Source organism: Delphinapterus leucas, chromosome 6 (assembly GCF_059928025.1).
Source record: "Delphinapterus leucas isolate spDelLeu-1000000601 "Yukka" chromosome 6, BTC_Dleu_Yukka2, whole genome shotgun sequence".
Lineage (NCBI taxonomy): Eukaryota > Metazoa > Chordata > Mammalia > Artiodactyla > Monodontidae > Delphinapterus > Delphinapterus leucas.
The window spans coordinates 102,998,315-103,014,910 of record NC_143134.1 but is presented as its reverse complement, the minus strand read 5'-3'; the positions used below and the strand labels follow the sequence as shown (position 1 = coordinate 103,014,910).

Below are 16,596 nucleotides of genomic sequence, written 5' to 3'. Positions count from 1 at the left end.
TGGGTCTTCGTTAGGTCTTCAGCCATGTTTATTAACACATTTATATTGAGGAATTATTAAAGGTTCAGAAAGGTATCTGGTTTCTGTTGAAATATGACAGGATAATTATGTACACTCAGAAGGCTTATTATATATAGTGTCCCACTGTCAAATGCTCTTGGTGTCCAGTGTACCTGGCTCATGATCATATAACATGGACAAAGAAGTATAGGCTTATTTGGAAGCTCATTAGAGTCAAATACTTAAAACTTTTTGTAGGTAACCTTACAAAGAAATGGAATGCTTGTATAATGCACATGGGTGCTGGTTATACTTATGCAGATCAAATCATGTAACAGTATTACGAAGCCAAAGGTAATTTATTTTCTTTTCTCAGACTACATGTAAGGCAGCCAGACCCTGGGCTAAATCATATAGACTGGTCCTTAATATCATTGCCCTTTACAGTAGCTGCAAAAATGCTAAAGGGCAAGAACACCTGAATAAACGAGGGAGTACATGTTTCTAAGCATCTCTCATCTCACTTACGTTGTGACTGGAGGAATGACCCAGGGGGAAGATACATGAGAATAGAGCTTAATCATCAGTAGACTCTACAGCTGCTTTTCTGGTTGAACTTCCTGTTCGTAGATTACAGTCTTAATCGATTTAAGTTAATTGGATATATTTATGTAGTTGAAGCTTTGCTTTGGAGTCAGTTTTAATTTAAGAGCTAATCTGAAAGCGTTGGTGGTATTTTGCTTTAAATTTGTAGGGATTCCAAGTAAGCTCTGTTTGTGTTCCCTGCAGAATATCTGAATTTCACTCATGTGACTGAGAGTTTAAGAGTTGGAGAAGCAGAGGTGGTGGCTAGAAACTGCCACAGTGACCTTGGTCTGATGGTTGGGCTGAGGATGTACATCTACAGAGAGATTCTCTGGTTATGGCCTTGGTGGGGTTTCCTGCTCTACTTGGAGTGTCCTCTTAGATCATAATAGTATTCTTTAAATAATGTCATTGTCCAGAGACTTTTAAAACAACATGATTAAAGATCTTGACTAAATGATGTTTTATTTATTTAGATATATTTATTGAGATATCAACTTAAATTTTGATTGTTTACAATTAAAATGACTCGACTGGAATGAGTTGTTGGTAATTGAATTCTTTTTTTTTTAATCTCTGTATGTGTGTGTATGTGTGTGTGTTCGTGCGTTTATGTGTCAAATAGCCTGAAGTTCAAGTTCGACAAGTGGCTGTGAAATTTGCCAGCACGGTGTTTCCCTCAGACCATATACCGTCCAGATATTTGCTCTTATTAGCTGCAGGAGATCCGTAAGTTTCAAAAGTGTTAATTTGAATTTGGGTTCATTTAAAATTTAGTTGAAAATTGAATAAAATTTATGTTGTTTGCAGTGTTCGTCTGTGGAACTTAGGAGCAATTTATTAGAGTTAAAAATATGGCTCCCTTGATACAATATATAGACCTGTAGTCATATCCTGTCTTGTTTTTTCCTGTGGGTAAAATTCAAAGATGAAAGCCACATGACTCTCCACATCTAATGAAATTTCCAAAAAGAAGCGATTGCTTATCATGTATTTTATGCCTCTTTGCATAGATAGCCAAAAATATATTTGAGACAGATGACAAATAAAATTGCTCTTCTTAGTCTTCATATGATCATTCTCCAGTTGGTGAAATTTATTTATGTTTCTTATTTATCTTTCTGAAAGACGGGAGGAAGTTCATGGAGAGGCACAACGAGTTTTAAGGTGTCTTCCTGGTAGAAACAGAAAAGAAAGTGCTTCTAAGCAGATGCCATCTTTCCCAGAAATGGTATATTATATCCAGGAAAAGGTACGGTATTTAACTTCAGATAATAGTTTAAGTCATATAATGAATGATGAAAATAAACCTACATTTTTTTAGGTGACACATTTAAAAATGCTAATCACTAAGTGTTGAATGGTTAGTAAAGTTTCTAACAATGTTAATACAATAAGAGGAAGGTACGAAGTGAGGAGAAAAATATAAATCTCAAATGTAATTAATCTGTTTTGCCCAAATCTAAATTACTTACAGTTCCTTTTATGTTTTTCAACATTTTGGCTGTGTTTATTTTATTTTTTATTATTATTATTTGAACAATTTTTATTGGAGTATAGTTGATTTACACTGTTGTTTTAGTTTCTGCTGTACAGCAGAGTGAATCAGTTATACATAAACATACATCCACTCTTTTTTAGATTTTTTTCCCATATAGATCATTACAGAGTATTGAGTAGTTCCCTGTGCTATACAGCAGGTCCTTATTATTTATCTATATTATACATAGTAGTGTGTATATGTCAATCCCAATCTCCCAGTTTATCCCTTCCCCCCTTTTCCCTCCTGGTAACCATAAGTTTGTTTTTTACAACTGTGACTCTATTTCTGTTTTGTAAATAAGTTCATTTGTACCATTATTTTTATTGGCTGTGTTTAAAATTTTTCCCCTTCGCATGACATGCTTAAAATACACCTTTTTAATTTTTAAGGGCGTTATTTAGGGCAGCATAAGTTTAAGAATGCTTCAGGGAGCAGTTCAGACTTTTTCCACCATGATCATAAGAGAGCATTGCATCTGCTTTTGCAAGTCTCCTGTTTTTGCTGGTAGATCAGAGTATTGACAGTCATGACCCCCCACCCTGACACTACCCTACTTTTTACATTGATGTTTCTCTTGGTGTGCTGGGGGGGATACCTTACAGCCTTTCACTTCTACTGGTGGTCTTAGCTTTTGGCTTAGATAGACATCTTAAGGGTGCTGGAGGTCAGTATGTAGCAGCCATGATTCTCTTCTCCATAACACTGTCATATTTGTGGGCAGAAGATGCTTTTGTGCTAATATTTTCCTTCTACCTCTGTTATTAATGAAAATAACTGGAATGCAGTGCCCTGGGGTGACTGTCAGTAGATGCCTGGAGTAGGTTTATTCTTTTTATTTTATTTTATATTTTTTACTTGCTACTGTGTCATCTTTGCAGCTTTTTTCTTTTTTCCTTTCTTTTTAAAGTATAGTTGATTTATAGGTTTATTATTTTTTTTTTTTGCGGTACACGGGCCTCTCACTATTGTGTCCTCTCCCGTTGCGGAGCACAGGCTCCGGACGTGCAGGCTCAGCGGCCATAGCTCATGGGCCCAGCCGCTCCACGGCATGTGGGATCTTCCCGGACCAGGGCATGAACCCATGTCCCCTGCGTCGGCAGGCGGACTCTCAACCACTGCGCCACCAGGGAAGCCCAGGTTTATTCTTTTTAAACAAGCCAGTCAAAAGGCAGCACATCTGTAACTTAGGGTTTGAGGTCCATGCACAATCAAGCGTGATTAATGGAAAAATGTTTTGACTAGAAAAAAAACAGTAACAGACAATAATGTAGCTAGAAATACAGTTATTTTTGAGTTGAGAAAGGGTACACGTGCTTTGTTTTCCAGTAATTGATTTTTGGGGTTTATTTTTATTAGGCTTCCCATCGAATGAAAACGCCAGCCAAGTACATGACCGGGACCACTGTCCTTCCATTTAACCCAGCAGCCTTTGGAGAGGTAGGACTGACATATATTTCTATTTTGCTTTCGCTAAAGGTTCTTAACGATAATGTCACAGTCAAAGAGATGACCGTGAATTTTTTGTGTTCTAGGTAAACCCATATAGTGACGTCATTGTTTTATACCAGGTTGTTTATTAGGAAAACGGTACTTAGTAATTGGTATTATTTTAAATCATAGTGGAGTCTAGAAATACATTTGTCTCAGTGAGATTCTCTTCGTGAAAGAAGTAGATGCTCTGCCTTGATTGCTATTGGGAATTTACAGCAAATTAGATTTGAATTTTAAAGCCAACAATATATTGAGGTTATTTGGATTATCCAGTTTTGAAGGTTGGAGAATTAGATTAATTTATCTCGTTTGCTAAGGGAAATTCTATTGTTTTAGTCATTGATTTGCACTAATTAAATGGCAAGAGATAATCTTGTTCAGAGTAAGAAGACTCACGATGAAATTACTGCCTGTCCTGTTCTAGCTGTCAAGGAAAGAGCTTCCAGAGGACTCCTTAGTAGCTAATTTATGTCAGAGGTTTTTAATGACGTCGTAGCTACTCTTCTGTAGATGATTTGAACCCATTTTTTCAAATTCTCGTGTCAGTGGAGGTTAAATGCAGCTCAAGTTCCACAGGAACAGATCATTGGTCCCGGGTTTCTGCCCAGTGTCTGTCTGTCTGTCTGTCTCACATACATACACACACATCTTTAAAAAAAAATAATGATTTTCCTTGTTATATTTTAGACTGTAAAAGTGGAGTTTGTGTTTTAACTCCACTAAACTCTGTTAAAAAGCACTCTTTGGATTATAAAACTGGTTATATAAATTCTGCTCCCTTGTGATAATTTCAGTTCACACGTTAAGTCGTGTTTTCCATCTTCTGTGAGGGTTGTTGAATAGCTTTTGAAGGAAGGTGGGGAATCAAAGCTGGAAACTGTCACTTTGAAGAACATCTCCTGCCTTGATTTTTTGAGACGCTTATCTGGTGTCCTTCTTCCTTCTGTCTGTAGATAGTCCTGTACTTGCGCATGTGCCTGGCTCACAGTGCGGGAGTGGTGCCCACCTCTCAGAGTTTGGCTGATATGCAAGATCACGCCCCAGCCATTGGACGCTATATACGGACTTTAATGTCGGGCAGCCAGGCAACACCCTCCTCGTCTTCTTCCAAGAGTGGGGAAACCAACCCTGTTCAGATCTACATCGGCCTGCTTCAGCAGCTGTTAGCAGGTGTTGGAGGTAGGAGGTCATGCCGCTGAGGATTATACTAAAGCACTTAAGCAAAAATCTAATTTTAAACTCAGCTGAGAATTTATAGCAAAATTATTTTCTGTCTTCTCTCCTGCAACTGAACATGAATCTCTGTTTCTTTTCTAAACTTGCCTGAGTTCATCTTTGATACACTATTTCTTTTTTCAGAAAGAAATGCTTAACAATAGGTAATATATTTTTACTTTGGAAGTGGGTGTGAAGAACAGGGCATCTTTTTATAGACAATAAGTCTGTAAATTTGTGTATTGAATCACATACTGTATTTAGGTTAACTTTTGTTTTGTAGAACTGGGGAATGCCTCCTAAAGCTGTAGCCTTATGCTTTAAAGGAAGTTAGTGATCCCTGTACGTTTATTGCTTTTCTTGAAATCAGAATGGTTCTGAATTCCTTCTTATTTAGGTTTGCCAGTCATGTACTGTCTATTGGAAGCTGTCTCAGTGTATCCGGAAAAGCTGGCTACCAAATTTGTGGACAAAACCGAATGGATAAAGGTATATCCTGTGCATGTGTATTTCTTTTTGATTCTGTATATTTTAAACTTTGGTCTCATGATGTCGCCTTCCTACCAGTGTTTCTGTGGCCTTTTCTGCCTTTAGGTCATTTTGAAACTCTCATCATTAAACACTTACTGGGAAGCGAGTAGGTCCATATATTGCAGTGATCCATTTAGGTGAGAGGGGGAGATGAATTGGGAGTCTTATAAGTAAGAAAAAATTATTTTTCTGTTTTAAAAGTTTAAAAAAGTAATAAATATATATAACTTAAGTAAACAATTATGTAAGACGTCTCCTTTGCATAGTCTCTCAGCTACCCAGATCCCTTCACCTTCCTGCCTCTTCCTCTCTCACCTGACAGACATGCATAGGTTATCACTTATTTGTATATGGTGTCCCTTCTAGAGTTTACTTATGCATATACACACAAGTGAAATTAGCATTTTTGATTTTTCTTCCTTTTTTCACACAAAAGGGTATTATACTTTTCACACTGTTTTGTACCTTCTTTCGCTTAGTGTTAGAACAAGGAGTTATTCCTATATAACTACAGAGAGAACATCCTCTTTGTTTTAACAACTTCATTGTTTTCCACTGCATGAATGTGCCATAATTTATTGTAGGTTCTTATCGATGGTCATTTAGGGTACTTCCAGCCTGCTGCAATGAACAATCCATCATTTTGAATATGAGTGGGTATATTTTTAGGTAGATTCCCCAGAAGTGGAATTGAGGACACATGGATGCAATTTTAATAGATAATGCATATCCTCCATATGAGTAGTTCCAATTCACACTCCCACTGGCCATGTTGGAGAGTATTTTTGTCCCGTGGTCACACCAAAAGGGTTACCAGGTTTAGCAAATAAAAATGCAAGATACTCAGTTAAACTTGAATTTCAGATGAACAGTGAATAATCTTTTTTATTACAGTTCTGGCTCATATAGTTTTGTATACCTTTTGTGCTACATAATGTAGTTCTTTTTGGAAAATGCAGTTTGAATTATGGTAAAATGTACCAGTTATTTAAGTGTGAAAGCATGAAGGTAATTTACCAAGAGGAGTGAGTTTTGTACTTTTCTGGAAAATCTAGTCTCAGGAAATCGCTTCTAGTTTAAAAAGGTTTTTTAATTCTTTGTGAATATTTGCTGATTTTAAAATGATCTTAGAGTTTTTGACCTTTGATCTTGTAGATCAGGGGTCATTAACTTGTGGTCCATGTACCAAATGTGGCCCGCCTCCTGTTTGTATGGGCTGCAAGCCAAGAATACTGTTTACATTTTTAAAGGGTTGGGAAAAAAATTAAAAGATGAATAAAATTTCCTGACATGTGAAAATTAGCGTGTCTGTAAAATTGTACTGGAATCCAGCCACACCCATTTGTTGTCTATGACTGCTTTTGCACTACAATAGCAGAGTGGAATTGTTGCGATAGATTTGGCTCTTTACAGAAAACACATGCTGACCTCTGTTTCAGATCAGCTGTGTATTAATTCCACCTGTTTATACTTTGTATCTTTGATGAAAATGCACGTAAGATTTTGGTCTATACCTCCGCTTTTATTTCGTTTTGAAATAATAGCTTGTTGCGTTCTTTTCTCATAGTTACCAGTAAATTGAACATTATAACGTTTTAAATGTTAGACGTTGTCAGCAGGGAGATGATCATATATTATGTGTGTATTTCTTTTTCTACACCGCTCAGAGTCTGATGAATAGCAGTAAAGAAGAGATGCGTGAACTGGCAGCATTGTTTTATTCTGTGGTGGTATCTACAGTGTCAGGAAACGAGTTGAAGTCAATGATAGAACAGCTTGTAAAGACTACAAAAGACAATCATGTATGTTATCAGTTTTGTCTCTGTCCTTTTTTGTGGGAAATAGTTTTACAAAAGCATCTAATATATTTTTAGTTTTTGTGTTCTCACTTGTAAAACGAACTCATAAATTTCTTGCCTTTATGATTGTAAAGATTAAATGAGATAAATAATACATGGATTCAGTCAGTTCAGTCAACAAATTTGAGTGCCTTGTGTCTCATAGGCATTGTTTTAAGCTCTACGAATACGGCAGGGAGTGGATACATGAGAAGCTCTAGTAGTGCTTGGTGCTCAGAAATGTTAGTTCCTTTTTTCCTCCCCATCTACTGCCACCTCTCATTGTACCTGTCCTGTTAGGAAACACTGTTGAAACCATGTGCTTTCAAATATTTTATTTGCATTTGGAGGTTTTAGCAATTAGAAATAGGATCCGTTCATTGTATTTTGTTGGCAGTAGAGGAAAATTATGCTTGAAAGTTATGACGGTGTATTTACCTAAGTGTTATTTATAAGCTAGAAGAAAGTGTGGGTGCTTATAAGAGCATGCAGTGGAGTCACCTCACCCATAGTTGGAGTTGGGTATGGGATTAAGGAATCTAAATCCAAGTGAGTCAGGACTCAGCTTAACTTCTCAGAATTCTGTGTTTGAAACTCAAGTTTTCTCTTGTTCCCTAACCTATTTATTAACATCCAGTGGAACCTCACATGATCACTTTATTCTTTGGCCTTATATTTTATTGGGGAGATGACTGTAGTGAACACACGGTTATTTCATTGCATTCACGCACGTGTGAGAGAGACAGACATACGGTATTGTGTTGTTAAATCCAGAGCCCGGAGATACAGCATGGATCCTTGCTTGCATTGGGATTCACAGTAGGAAGATATTTGGCTAAGAAGAAAATGAAAACGGCAGAGCAGCAAGACGTGGAGACAAATGCTGATTTTCTGCCCGAACAAGAGGAACTCATTCAGAGTGCCACAGAAACTATCGGTAATTAATGTGTTTATGCTGATTTGGATGTCCGCATAAGTAGGTTACATTTTTTTTTAATTAGGTTAAAATTTATTGTAATATATTAATTTCTTTTTGTAGCATTGCACTCTAAATACACGAGGTTTTTCCACAAAATCTTGATGCTGAATAAATTCTTTGTTTTTAATAACAATGCAAGTACTCTAGTTTTTCTATATATATATTTTTCTATATGTTTCTATTTAACAGAGATGATTCCATTATGGGAAAAATTGTAAACATTAAGAAAGGACATGACTCTGGTGTTTTATTACTAAAGAAATGCTAACAAATTATCAACTGGAAAATATGTTTGTAGACTTTGATTTTGGTTTGCTGTCTTTAAAAAAATCTTGAGTGCATTGCTGGTTGCTTTGGATTCCAGGGGTGATGATGTAAAATTCTTTTGTGTCTAAATGTGTTTACAGGCTCATTTTTGGACAGTACATCACCCCTCCTGGCAATTGCCGCCTGTACAGCCCTGGGTGAAATCGGCAGAAACGGTCCACTCCCAGTCCCCAGTGAGGGGTCTGGCTTTACTAAGTTGCATCTTGTGGAAAGCCTGCTAAATAGAATACCCTCCAGTAAAGAAACAAATAAGGCAAGTCTCTTGCTTTTATCCTTCTTCTCTGAAGTTCTTTCTGTTCATATATAAATAAATGAATAAAAACAGAATCATAGTCAGGATAGATGGCATTACAGCTGGAGGAAGGACTGAATGTGAAAAAGAGTGGTAAAGAAGAAAGTCTAGGTGACTGTTTAATTTTGAGTTGGGGATGATTTGTGCACTGCTTTCGTGTGTGTACCGTTTGACCCAGTTACTCCAATTTAGGCCCATAACTGTTAAGATTTGGGTAAATATTAAACGCATCAGGTAATTCTTGTGTCATGCAAAAGGGGGGTAATAAAGTGTTAAATAGTTTAACGATTTTTGTAATTTCAGATCAAATCTAAATCTTAACTTCCTATACTTAGTTTGGTTTTAAGAAATCTGGGCATTCGTAAGCAGTGTGAGTAATCTCTGAGGAAAAGGACACTTATGGTTTTTTTAGTTTTAGATAAAAACTTTCATAGACTTTAAAAATTTTCTTTGGGATAAGAACACCTCAGTGTTGAAGTATAAGATGATTTAATGAACAGAAAAATCAGTTTACTACAAGTTTAATAAATATGTAATTTTATTCTTGATCTAGGGACTATTTAAAACTTTCTGAGATCACAGTAGTTTTTATTAGATGTTAGCAACTACTCATTACCATCCATTGTTGAGCACTTGCAATCTGCCAAGCATATGCTGAGTGTTTCACATGCATTAATTAATTGAATCCCCAGAAGATCTAGTGAAGTAGGTACAGTTGTCATCTCTATTTTCAGAGATGAGGAAATAGCGTCACAGAGAGGCTAAGTAACTTGCCTGAGGTCACACAGTTGTAAAGGCTATTAAAATGGTCGAGCTGTGACTTGATCTTAGGTCCTCTGGGCCCAGAATCTACATTTATAACTGTTATAGCTTGTAGGATAATGAACTAGTTAAAGACTTTGTTCTTCCTTCTTTTGCAGCTGTGGACCCTTAATGAACTCAGTTTTATGTCTTTCTACCTCCAATGTCTTATAGACATAATTCTGTAAAATTGGATACTTACAAAAAAAATTGTGCTGATGCATTAGTTAGACAGACTCCCCTTCCCTGCTTTCTCATTTTGGAAACATTTTTTCTGGGACCAAGCTGTTATATACTTCATTAAAAAAAAAAAAAAAATTCTGTGTTCTTCCAGATGAAGGAAAGAGCTATCCAAACACTGGGGTATTTTCCAGTTGGGGATGGAGATTTTCCTCACCAGAAACTCCTCTTGCAAGGTCTGATGGATTCTGTGGAGGTATTTATATTGCTATCTGGTTGTTAGTCATTCAAACAAAAGGCATTTTTCTTAACTTGGAATTTTGCATGCTGTGAGGTTTTAAATTAAAACTTTATTCATTTATTCACCAAGTACTTACTGAGTACCATCTGTGGGTCCATCACTGTGGTAATCGTAGCATTGACTAAATCACCTCTGTGGGGAAGTCCTTTTCTCATGATTTTTTAAAATAAATTTATTTATTTTTATTTATTATTTTTGGCTTGTGTTGGGTCATTGTTGCTGTGCGCGGGCTTTCTCTAGTTGTGGCGAGCGGGAGCTACTCTTCGTTGCGGTGCGCGGGCTTCTCATTGCAGTGGCTTCTCTTGTGGAGCACGGGCTCTAGAGTGCAGGCTCAGTAGTTGTGGCATGCGGGCTCAGTAGTTGTGGGTCACGGGCTCTAGAGCACAGGGTCGGTAGTTGTGGTGCACGGGCTTAGTTGCTCCGCGGCACGTGGGATCTTCCCGTACCAGGGCTCGAACCCGTGTCCCCTGCATTGGCAGGCGGATTCTTAACCACTGCGCCACCAGGGAAGCCCTTCTCATCGTTTTTGAGTAAAGCGTGGCGCAGTGTAGGTAGAAGGGGAAACGTACCTGTTCAGCTAGATGTGGGGAGTGGGTGCCAGGCGTGTTCTGGTTGCCCTTGAGTCTGATGACTTTGCTTCTGTCTTCTAGATAAATGTCCAGTGTGGTGGAGAAGACCTATAAGTAGACAACTGCTAGCCAATATGATGAGTGACCTAACACAGTCTGATGTGGCCCGTGATTGGGCCTTGGTTCTTGTCACTTACTCACCAGCCGCTTTTGTTCACCAGCCTCTTAGTCCTTCTTTGCTCTGAGCTTTTGACAGACCCATGCTTCCTTCTTTCTCAGGTTGTTGCTATAGGTCTTTGAAAAGTTTCCTGACCCTTCAGACTAGAGTAGATTTCTTTATTTATTTGTGCTTTCATGCTGCTCCGTACTTTGCTTCACAACATTCATCACAGTTGCTAATTGCCCACTAGGCTGAAGGCAAAGGCTGTTTTGCACCCCCATCCTCACCCCCTTATAAAACAGGGGCCTGGCAGCGTAATTGGTAGTAGCAGGACCTCAAACATTTTTGGAAGCGTAACTGAATGTAGAGACGTTTGCGTGTAAGGCAGTGGACTCACGAACGCGGGCGTGAGCACTTCTGTCTGGGGGAGCTGGTGCACGTTTTTTGGTGGCAAAGTCGCTGCTGGGCCTTGAAGGAAGAGAGGATGGAGAGAGGAGAGCTGTGGTTGAGGAATAAGGCAGCTGAGTGATAGAGCCGACATTAGGATGCAGGTCTCTGGATTCTTGATGGAGTATTTTTAAGGTGACATTTTTTGACAAGAAATTATAACCATATCTCATTCTCCCTGGATGTCACTGACATTGTAACATCTTGGGGAAAAGCTTGTGATGTCTCCTTTCTCATCTTTTTTCTTTTTATATATCTATGATAGAGATGGGTTTCTTCCAGTTTTGTTTAAATGAATGAAGGTTTTCTCGGTTCTCAACTTGCTACTGAAGACATTATTTTAAGAGTTTAGAAGTACAGAACTATATGAAAAGCTTGAAACATGCTAGAGAGACTGAAGGAGGAGAATTTTAAAAAAGCAGGAATCAAGAGAAGCAAAATATCTTCACAGTCATCTAGGACAAAGTCCTAAAGGTTTTTTTTGTTGTTGTTTCTTTTGACTTTTTATTATGGAAAATTTCAAACATGCACAGAAGTAGAGAGAATAATAATATAATGATCCCTATTTACCCACTCTTTATTTCTAGAATATTTAAAGCAAAATCTGGATATTATCTTCACAAATAGAGTTAGGGAGTTTTGTTTTTGTTTGTAATGCCAACTATGTTGTTATTAACATGTAAACAGGTAAAAACAGGCACATAAAATGACTCCCTAATACGGGATCCTCTGTGTTGAGATAACCTTTTCTCAGCTTAGAGTTGCCAAGAGAAACTTTGACCAGGAAAGCTGTAGGACTGAAGCCTTCAAATACTTTTTCTCAGAGTAGGAAGTGTGTGGTATCAGCACTTAACACCTCAGCAAGCCTAGAGCATTTAGTTGATTAAGCTTGGAAATGGCTAGACTGTTGTCTGTATGCTTTACAGTATTCTCCGAAAAGGCCCATATTCCCATACCCTTCATATTCTCTGTTCTTCATTCTCTTCTTACTCTCCTATTCTTAGGTCTTTTCTGATTCCCAGCAAACATTAGAGAAAAATGCCAAACGGAGCTGAGGCTGGCCCAACTCCATATTAGTCAGTGGTTCAAAATTGTGAGATGTGTCAACTTCTAAATCTGATTTTAAAAATTTGAGTATGTATAGTTTAGAATTTTTTAAACTTTAGATTTTTGAAACAATTCCAAATTTACAGTGTGGTTGTCAGAATAATGTAAAGAACTCCTGTATACCCTTTATCCAGACTTACCAAATTATAATATTTTACCATGTTTGCTTTGTCATTCTCTGGTTTTTTTTCTGAACCATTTGAGAGGAACTTGCAGATATCATGTAATTTAAGCGTGCAGAGAGGAGGAGCTGTTAGTAAATGATAAAGGCCGCTGTTAAGGGTGCAGTTACTACCAATCAAATGTCTACTAGATGCTTTATGTACGTTAACCTCGTTTAATCCCTATGGCCTGACGAGGTGGATGATGGTATTATTTATGCTCATTTTACAAATGACAGAGTTGAGTCTCAGAGTTTAAATAAGTGTATGTAGCTGGTGAGAAACAGAATTTCTACCAAGATCCATATGGCTTCACAGTCCATGCCCTTCTCCCCCAAGTAAATGGTTCCATTCTTCCAAAGATTAAAAATCCCTGCTTAGTGGTTCTCTGCTGAGGGTGAAGAGTGCAACACAGACTTGGGAAAAGATCCTCAAGTCATTCTTGGGTTCTCCGTTCCCTCACCCTGCCTCACTTTCCAACCATCCTGTTAGCTGAGAGCATTGCAGGCAAAAGAGTGAAAGCAAAGCATGCCGAGAAACAGGACAGTAAGCAGGCTTTTTGTGGAAACAGATGTTTTGGGGCAATGTTCTCTCTGACTCCTCACTTTTGTCCCCTTCACTGCAGGCCAAGCAGATAGAGCTTCAGTTCACTATCGGCGAAGCCATCACCAGCGCTGCGATAGGAACTAGTTCTGTGGCCGCCCGGGATGCCTGGCTGGTGGCTGAAGAAGAATATACGCCCCCTGCCGGTACCATATAGTCAGCTAATCAGTTTATTACCACCAAGTAACCCTCTTCTGTTCTTGTTATCACCTTTGAGCAAAAGAAAAAAATGTATACATTCCATTTTAACTCTCTTTCCAATATTTATATATGTATTTATCAGTTTGGCTCAGTCGAGAAAGATAGTTGGTTAAAGGAGACTGAGCACAAAATGAATGAGAACTGTTTCTTTAGTCCTTTGGCAAAGCAGGCCAGGGGAGTTAGCTATCGATTACCTTCAGAGTTGTGCTCTATTCGTGAGGATTGGTGTGGTTAGCCAGTGTTAGAGGTTGAGGCCTAGCAGTTTCCAAGTTTTGTGTCCCCTAATCCTTTATCACACAGTGCAGGTCATGCAGCAGGTGCCTCTTCACTAAGTCCCTCTGGCTTTTAGTGACCACACAGGTGAAGGGGCATGCGTTTTCTGATGACATGTTACAGGTACTGTGATTTCACATGTCTCGTATGCTGTGAACATCCTACAGGGCACAGGATGGCTCTCCACAGCAGAGCGTCCTGCCAACCTCAGTAATGCCAAGGTTGAGGAACTCTGAAGTGACAAAGGAAAGGAGAACAATGGCGTAGTAGCTGGAGGAGGAAAGTGAGGTTAATAGAGGTTGGTTTGCCTGTTAGTTTTTAGATGGAGATGGGGAAGATACGGTAGAGAAAGAAAAATTGCTGACACTAGAAAGAATGGGGATAATTTTTAAAAATTAAGACAAAACTAATACAACATTGTAAATTAACTATGCTCCAATAAAAATTTAAAAACAAATAAAAAATATTTATTTTAAAAACTGCATGTGCAATTAAGGTCTAAAAGGAAACATAAAGGAAGAGAAATACTTTTTTTTTCCGCTGTCACTGTTTAAATGAGTAAAATTACATTAATCATATGAGTATTAAAAAAACTTAAGACAGATTTTTAAAAAGAGAAGTTTTAGGTTCAGAGCAACATTAAGAGGAAGGTGCAGAGGTTTCCCACACCCTCTACCCCTACACATGTCTAGCCTCCCCCATGATAGTGATAATTTTTCATTCTAGGGAACTAAAGTTATCTGAGTACCTTTGAAAGGTTATTTAGTTTATGCTAGGTTCTGAAATGAATGATTATCAGTTCCTTCAGCAATTTATTTAAACACCTTAGTCATTTAGATCTTAATATGTTGTAGGATTGTTGTATTGAGTAAATGTTGATTAAAATTTTATCTTTTTCAGGGAGCTCTGTTCAGTTATGTTAATTGCTTCTTATCATTCTTTCCCTTTCCCTAGGAGCTAAAGTTAATGATGTGGTCCCCTGGGTGCTGGATGTGATTTTAAATAAACATATCATCAGCTCCAACCCACATGTGAGGCAAGCAGCCTGCATCTGGCTCCTTTCCCTTGTGAGGAAGCTAAGTACCCATAAAGAAGTGAAGGTAAGCCATTCTGTAAATGTGGTCCAGCTCTGTTGGAAACTGTTTATGAAGTATTTATAATAGAAAGGTGGTAGGAGGGGAAGTGTATGAGGGTGAGGGCCACTAACCAGTAACACATATTTTGAAATAAGCTATACATGAAGGAATGAAGGATGGTACCTGATATATATGGGCTGGAAGATGATTCTTAAGTTGAAGGTACAATGTCAGAGGAAGTGGTGAGGATGGGGGAGGCTCAGACTGTGTGCGTTAGACCGCCTGTAAGTGCCACAGCCTTCAGGTAATTTGGCCACCTTCCAAGATGAGAGCACAGCAGGGTTTGTGACTGCCTCTGGTCGTGAGACTTCACCGGGGTTGTGTACCCTGAGAGCAAGATTTTTATTCTCCCAAGGAGGTAGAGTTTCAGTGTTCTGAATGCCTTTTTTCTTCTTTCAGTCTCATCTTAAAGAAATTCAGAGTGCGTTTGTTTCTGTTTTGTCAGAAAATGATGGTAAGTAATTGGTAAATATTTGATTTCCAGACTTCTTTAAACTTGTATTTTTGTTTGTTTGTTTTTGCGGTATGCGGGCCTCTCACTGTTGTGGCCTCTCCTGTTGCGGAGCACAGGCTCCAGACGCGCAGGCTTAGCGGCCATGGCTCACGGGCCCAGCCGCTCCGCGGCATGTGTGATCTTCCCGGACCGGGGCATGAACCTGTGTCCCCTGCATCGGCAGGTGGACTCTCAACCACTGCGCCACCAGGGAAGCCCTAAACTTGTATTTTAAATTTTGAAAAACCTGGATTAATGAACGTAAAAGAAGGCTACAGGAAACTTGATTCTTAATGTATTTATTTATTCATTAGATCATTTATTCATTAGATCAGTTTTGCATTTAAAAGTGGAGCCGAGGCCTTCTTTAACTCATGCTTGTACCAAATAATAGCTTTTTTCTCTTAATACTTAGAATTCCTTTTCTCTTTGTGATTTAAGCCAGGAGAGAGTGCAAATATTTGTGTTAGACATTTAAATAGTAGCTTTGTTTTATTAATTGTTTTAAACATGTGGTCTAATGTTGACTTTTCATTTAAAAAATTGCACGTGGGCGTCCTTAAATCCTGTGATTACCTCTCATGTGTGCGACGTGCCTCCACTGACCCTTTGTCACCATGCACTGCACACTAAGGCCCAGCAGGGTTGACTTGGCTTGTGAGTTGGATGTTCTGTGAATGTAGTTCTCATTTACAGAGACTTGCTGGTGTCGTGTCCACTCAGATGATTTAGTATGTTTTTAACAAAATAGGCAGGTTGATTATGTTTTCATATCTTTACTTTGATATAATTTTGGGTTAATGTTACAAGTTTAACTTTTTTTTAACTTGATGCCCAGAGGACAAATTTTTCTTAAAAGAATGTTGTTTTGTCTGACTTCTGTGTAGAACTTAGCCAAGATGTTGCCTCAAAAGGCCTTGGGTTGGTGTATGAACTGGGCAATGAACAAGATCAACAGGAGTTGGTTTCTACTCTTGTAGAAACACTGATGACTGGCAAAAGGTACAGTGAACTTGAAAATTTCAGATTTGAACACGCAGGGCAAGTTTTGCACATACTGAGAATATGAAGTGGAGGAAGGAAAGTTCAGCTTGTGATTTTCCTGTTTATTAAGCCTTTTCTAAATTGCAAATCATCGATTGTTATGCTGTGGATAGCAGTTTAATTATCCAGTGTATACTGTTTAGAAACAGGCCAGTAATTCAGCCTTCGAAAATTGAATGATCTTGGGACAGGTAAAGCATTGGATTACAGAAGTACCGTAATTACCGTTGGCTAAATGGAATGAAGGTGTGGAGAGGAAGTGTGTCACGCAGGTCCGATCTGTGAAGAGGAAGAGGCGGGCAGTCATTCTCGTAATTGG

The 16,596-nt window shown here is 38.4% G+C and overlaps 1 protein-coding gene across 8 annotated transcripts in view; it reads left to right on the top strand.

Moving 5' to 3' along the window:
• ECPAS (Ecm29 proteasome adaptor and scaffold) overlaps positions 1–16,596 on the top strand; it is a 98,376-nt gene that overhangs the window by 56,568 nt on the left and 25,212 nt on the right. For all 8 annotated transcript variants that reach the window (XM_022579067.3, XM_022579065.3, XM_022579063.3 and 5 more), the window contains 13 exons: positions 1,211–1,314; positions 1,714–1,837; positions 3,485–3,565; positions 4,573–4,798; positions 5,232–5,323; positions 7,033–7,167; positions 7,978–8,140; positions 8,590–8,762; positions 9,937–10,038; positions 13,153–13,276; positions 14,559–14,704; positions 15,140–15,194; positions 16,121–16,235. In XM_022579067.3, the coding sequence (XP_022434775.1) occupies positions 1,211–1,314; positions 1,714–1,837; positions 3,485–3,565; positions 4,573–4,798; positions 5,232–5,323; positions 7,033–7,167; positions 7,978–8,140; positions 8,590–8,762; positions 9,937–10,038; positions 13,153–13,276; positions 14,559–14,704; positions 15,140–15,194; positions 16,121–16,235 (1,640 nt within the window). The remainder of the gene's footprint in view (positions 1–1,210; positions 1,315–1,713; positions 1,838–3,484; positions 3,566–4,572; positions 4,799–5,231; positions 5,324–7,032; positions 7,168–7,977; positions 8,141–8,589; positions 8,763–9,936; positions 10,039–13,152; positions 13,277–14,558; positions 14,705–15,139; positions 15,195–16,120; positions 16,236–16,596) is intronic.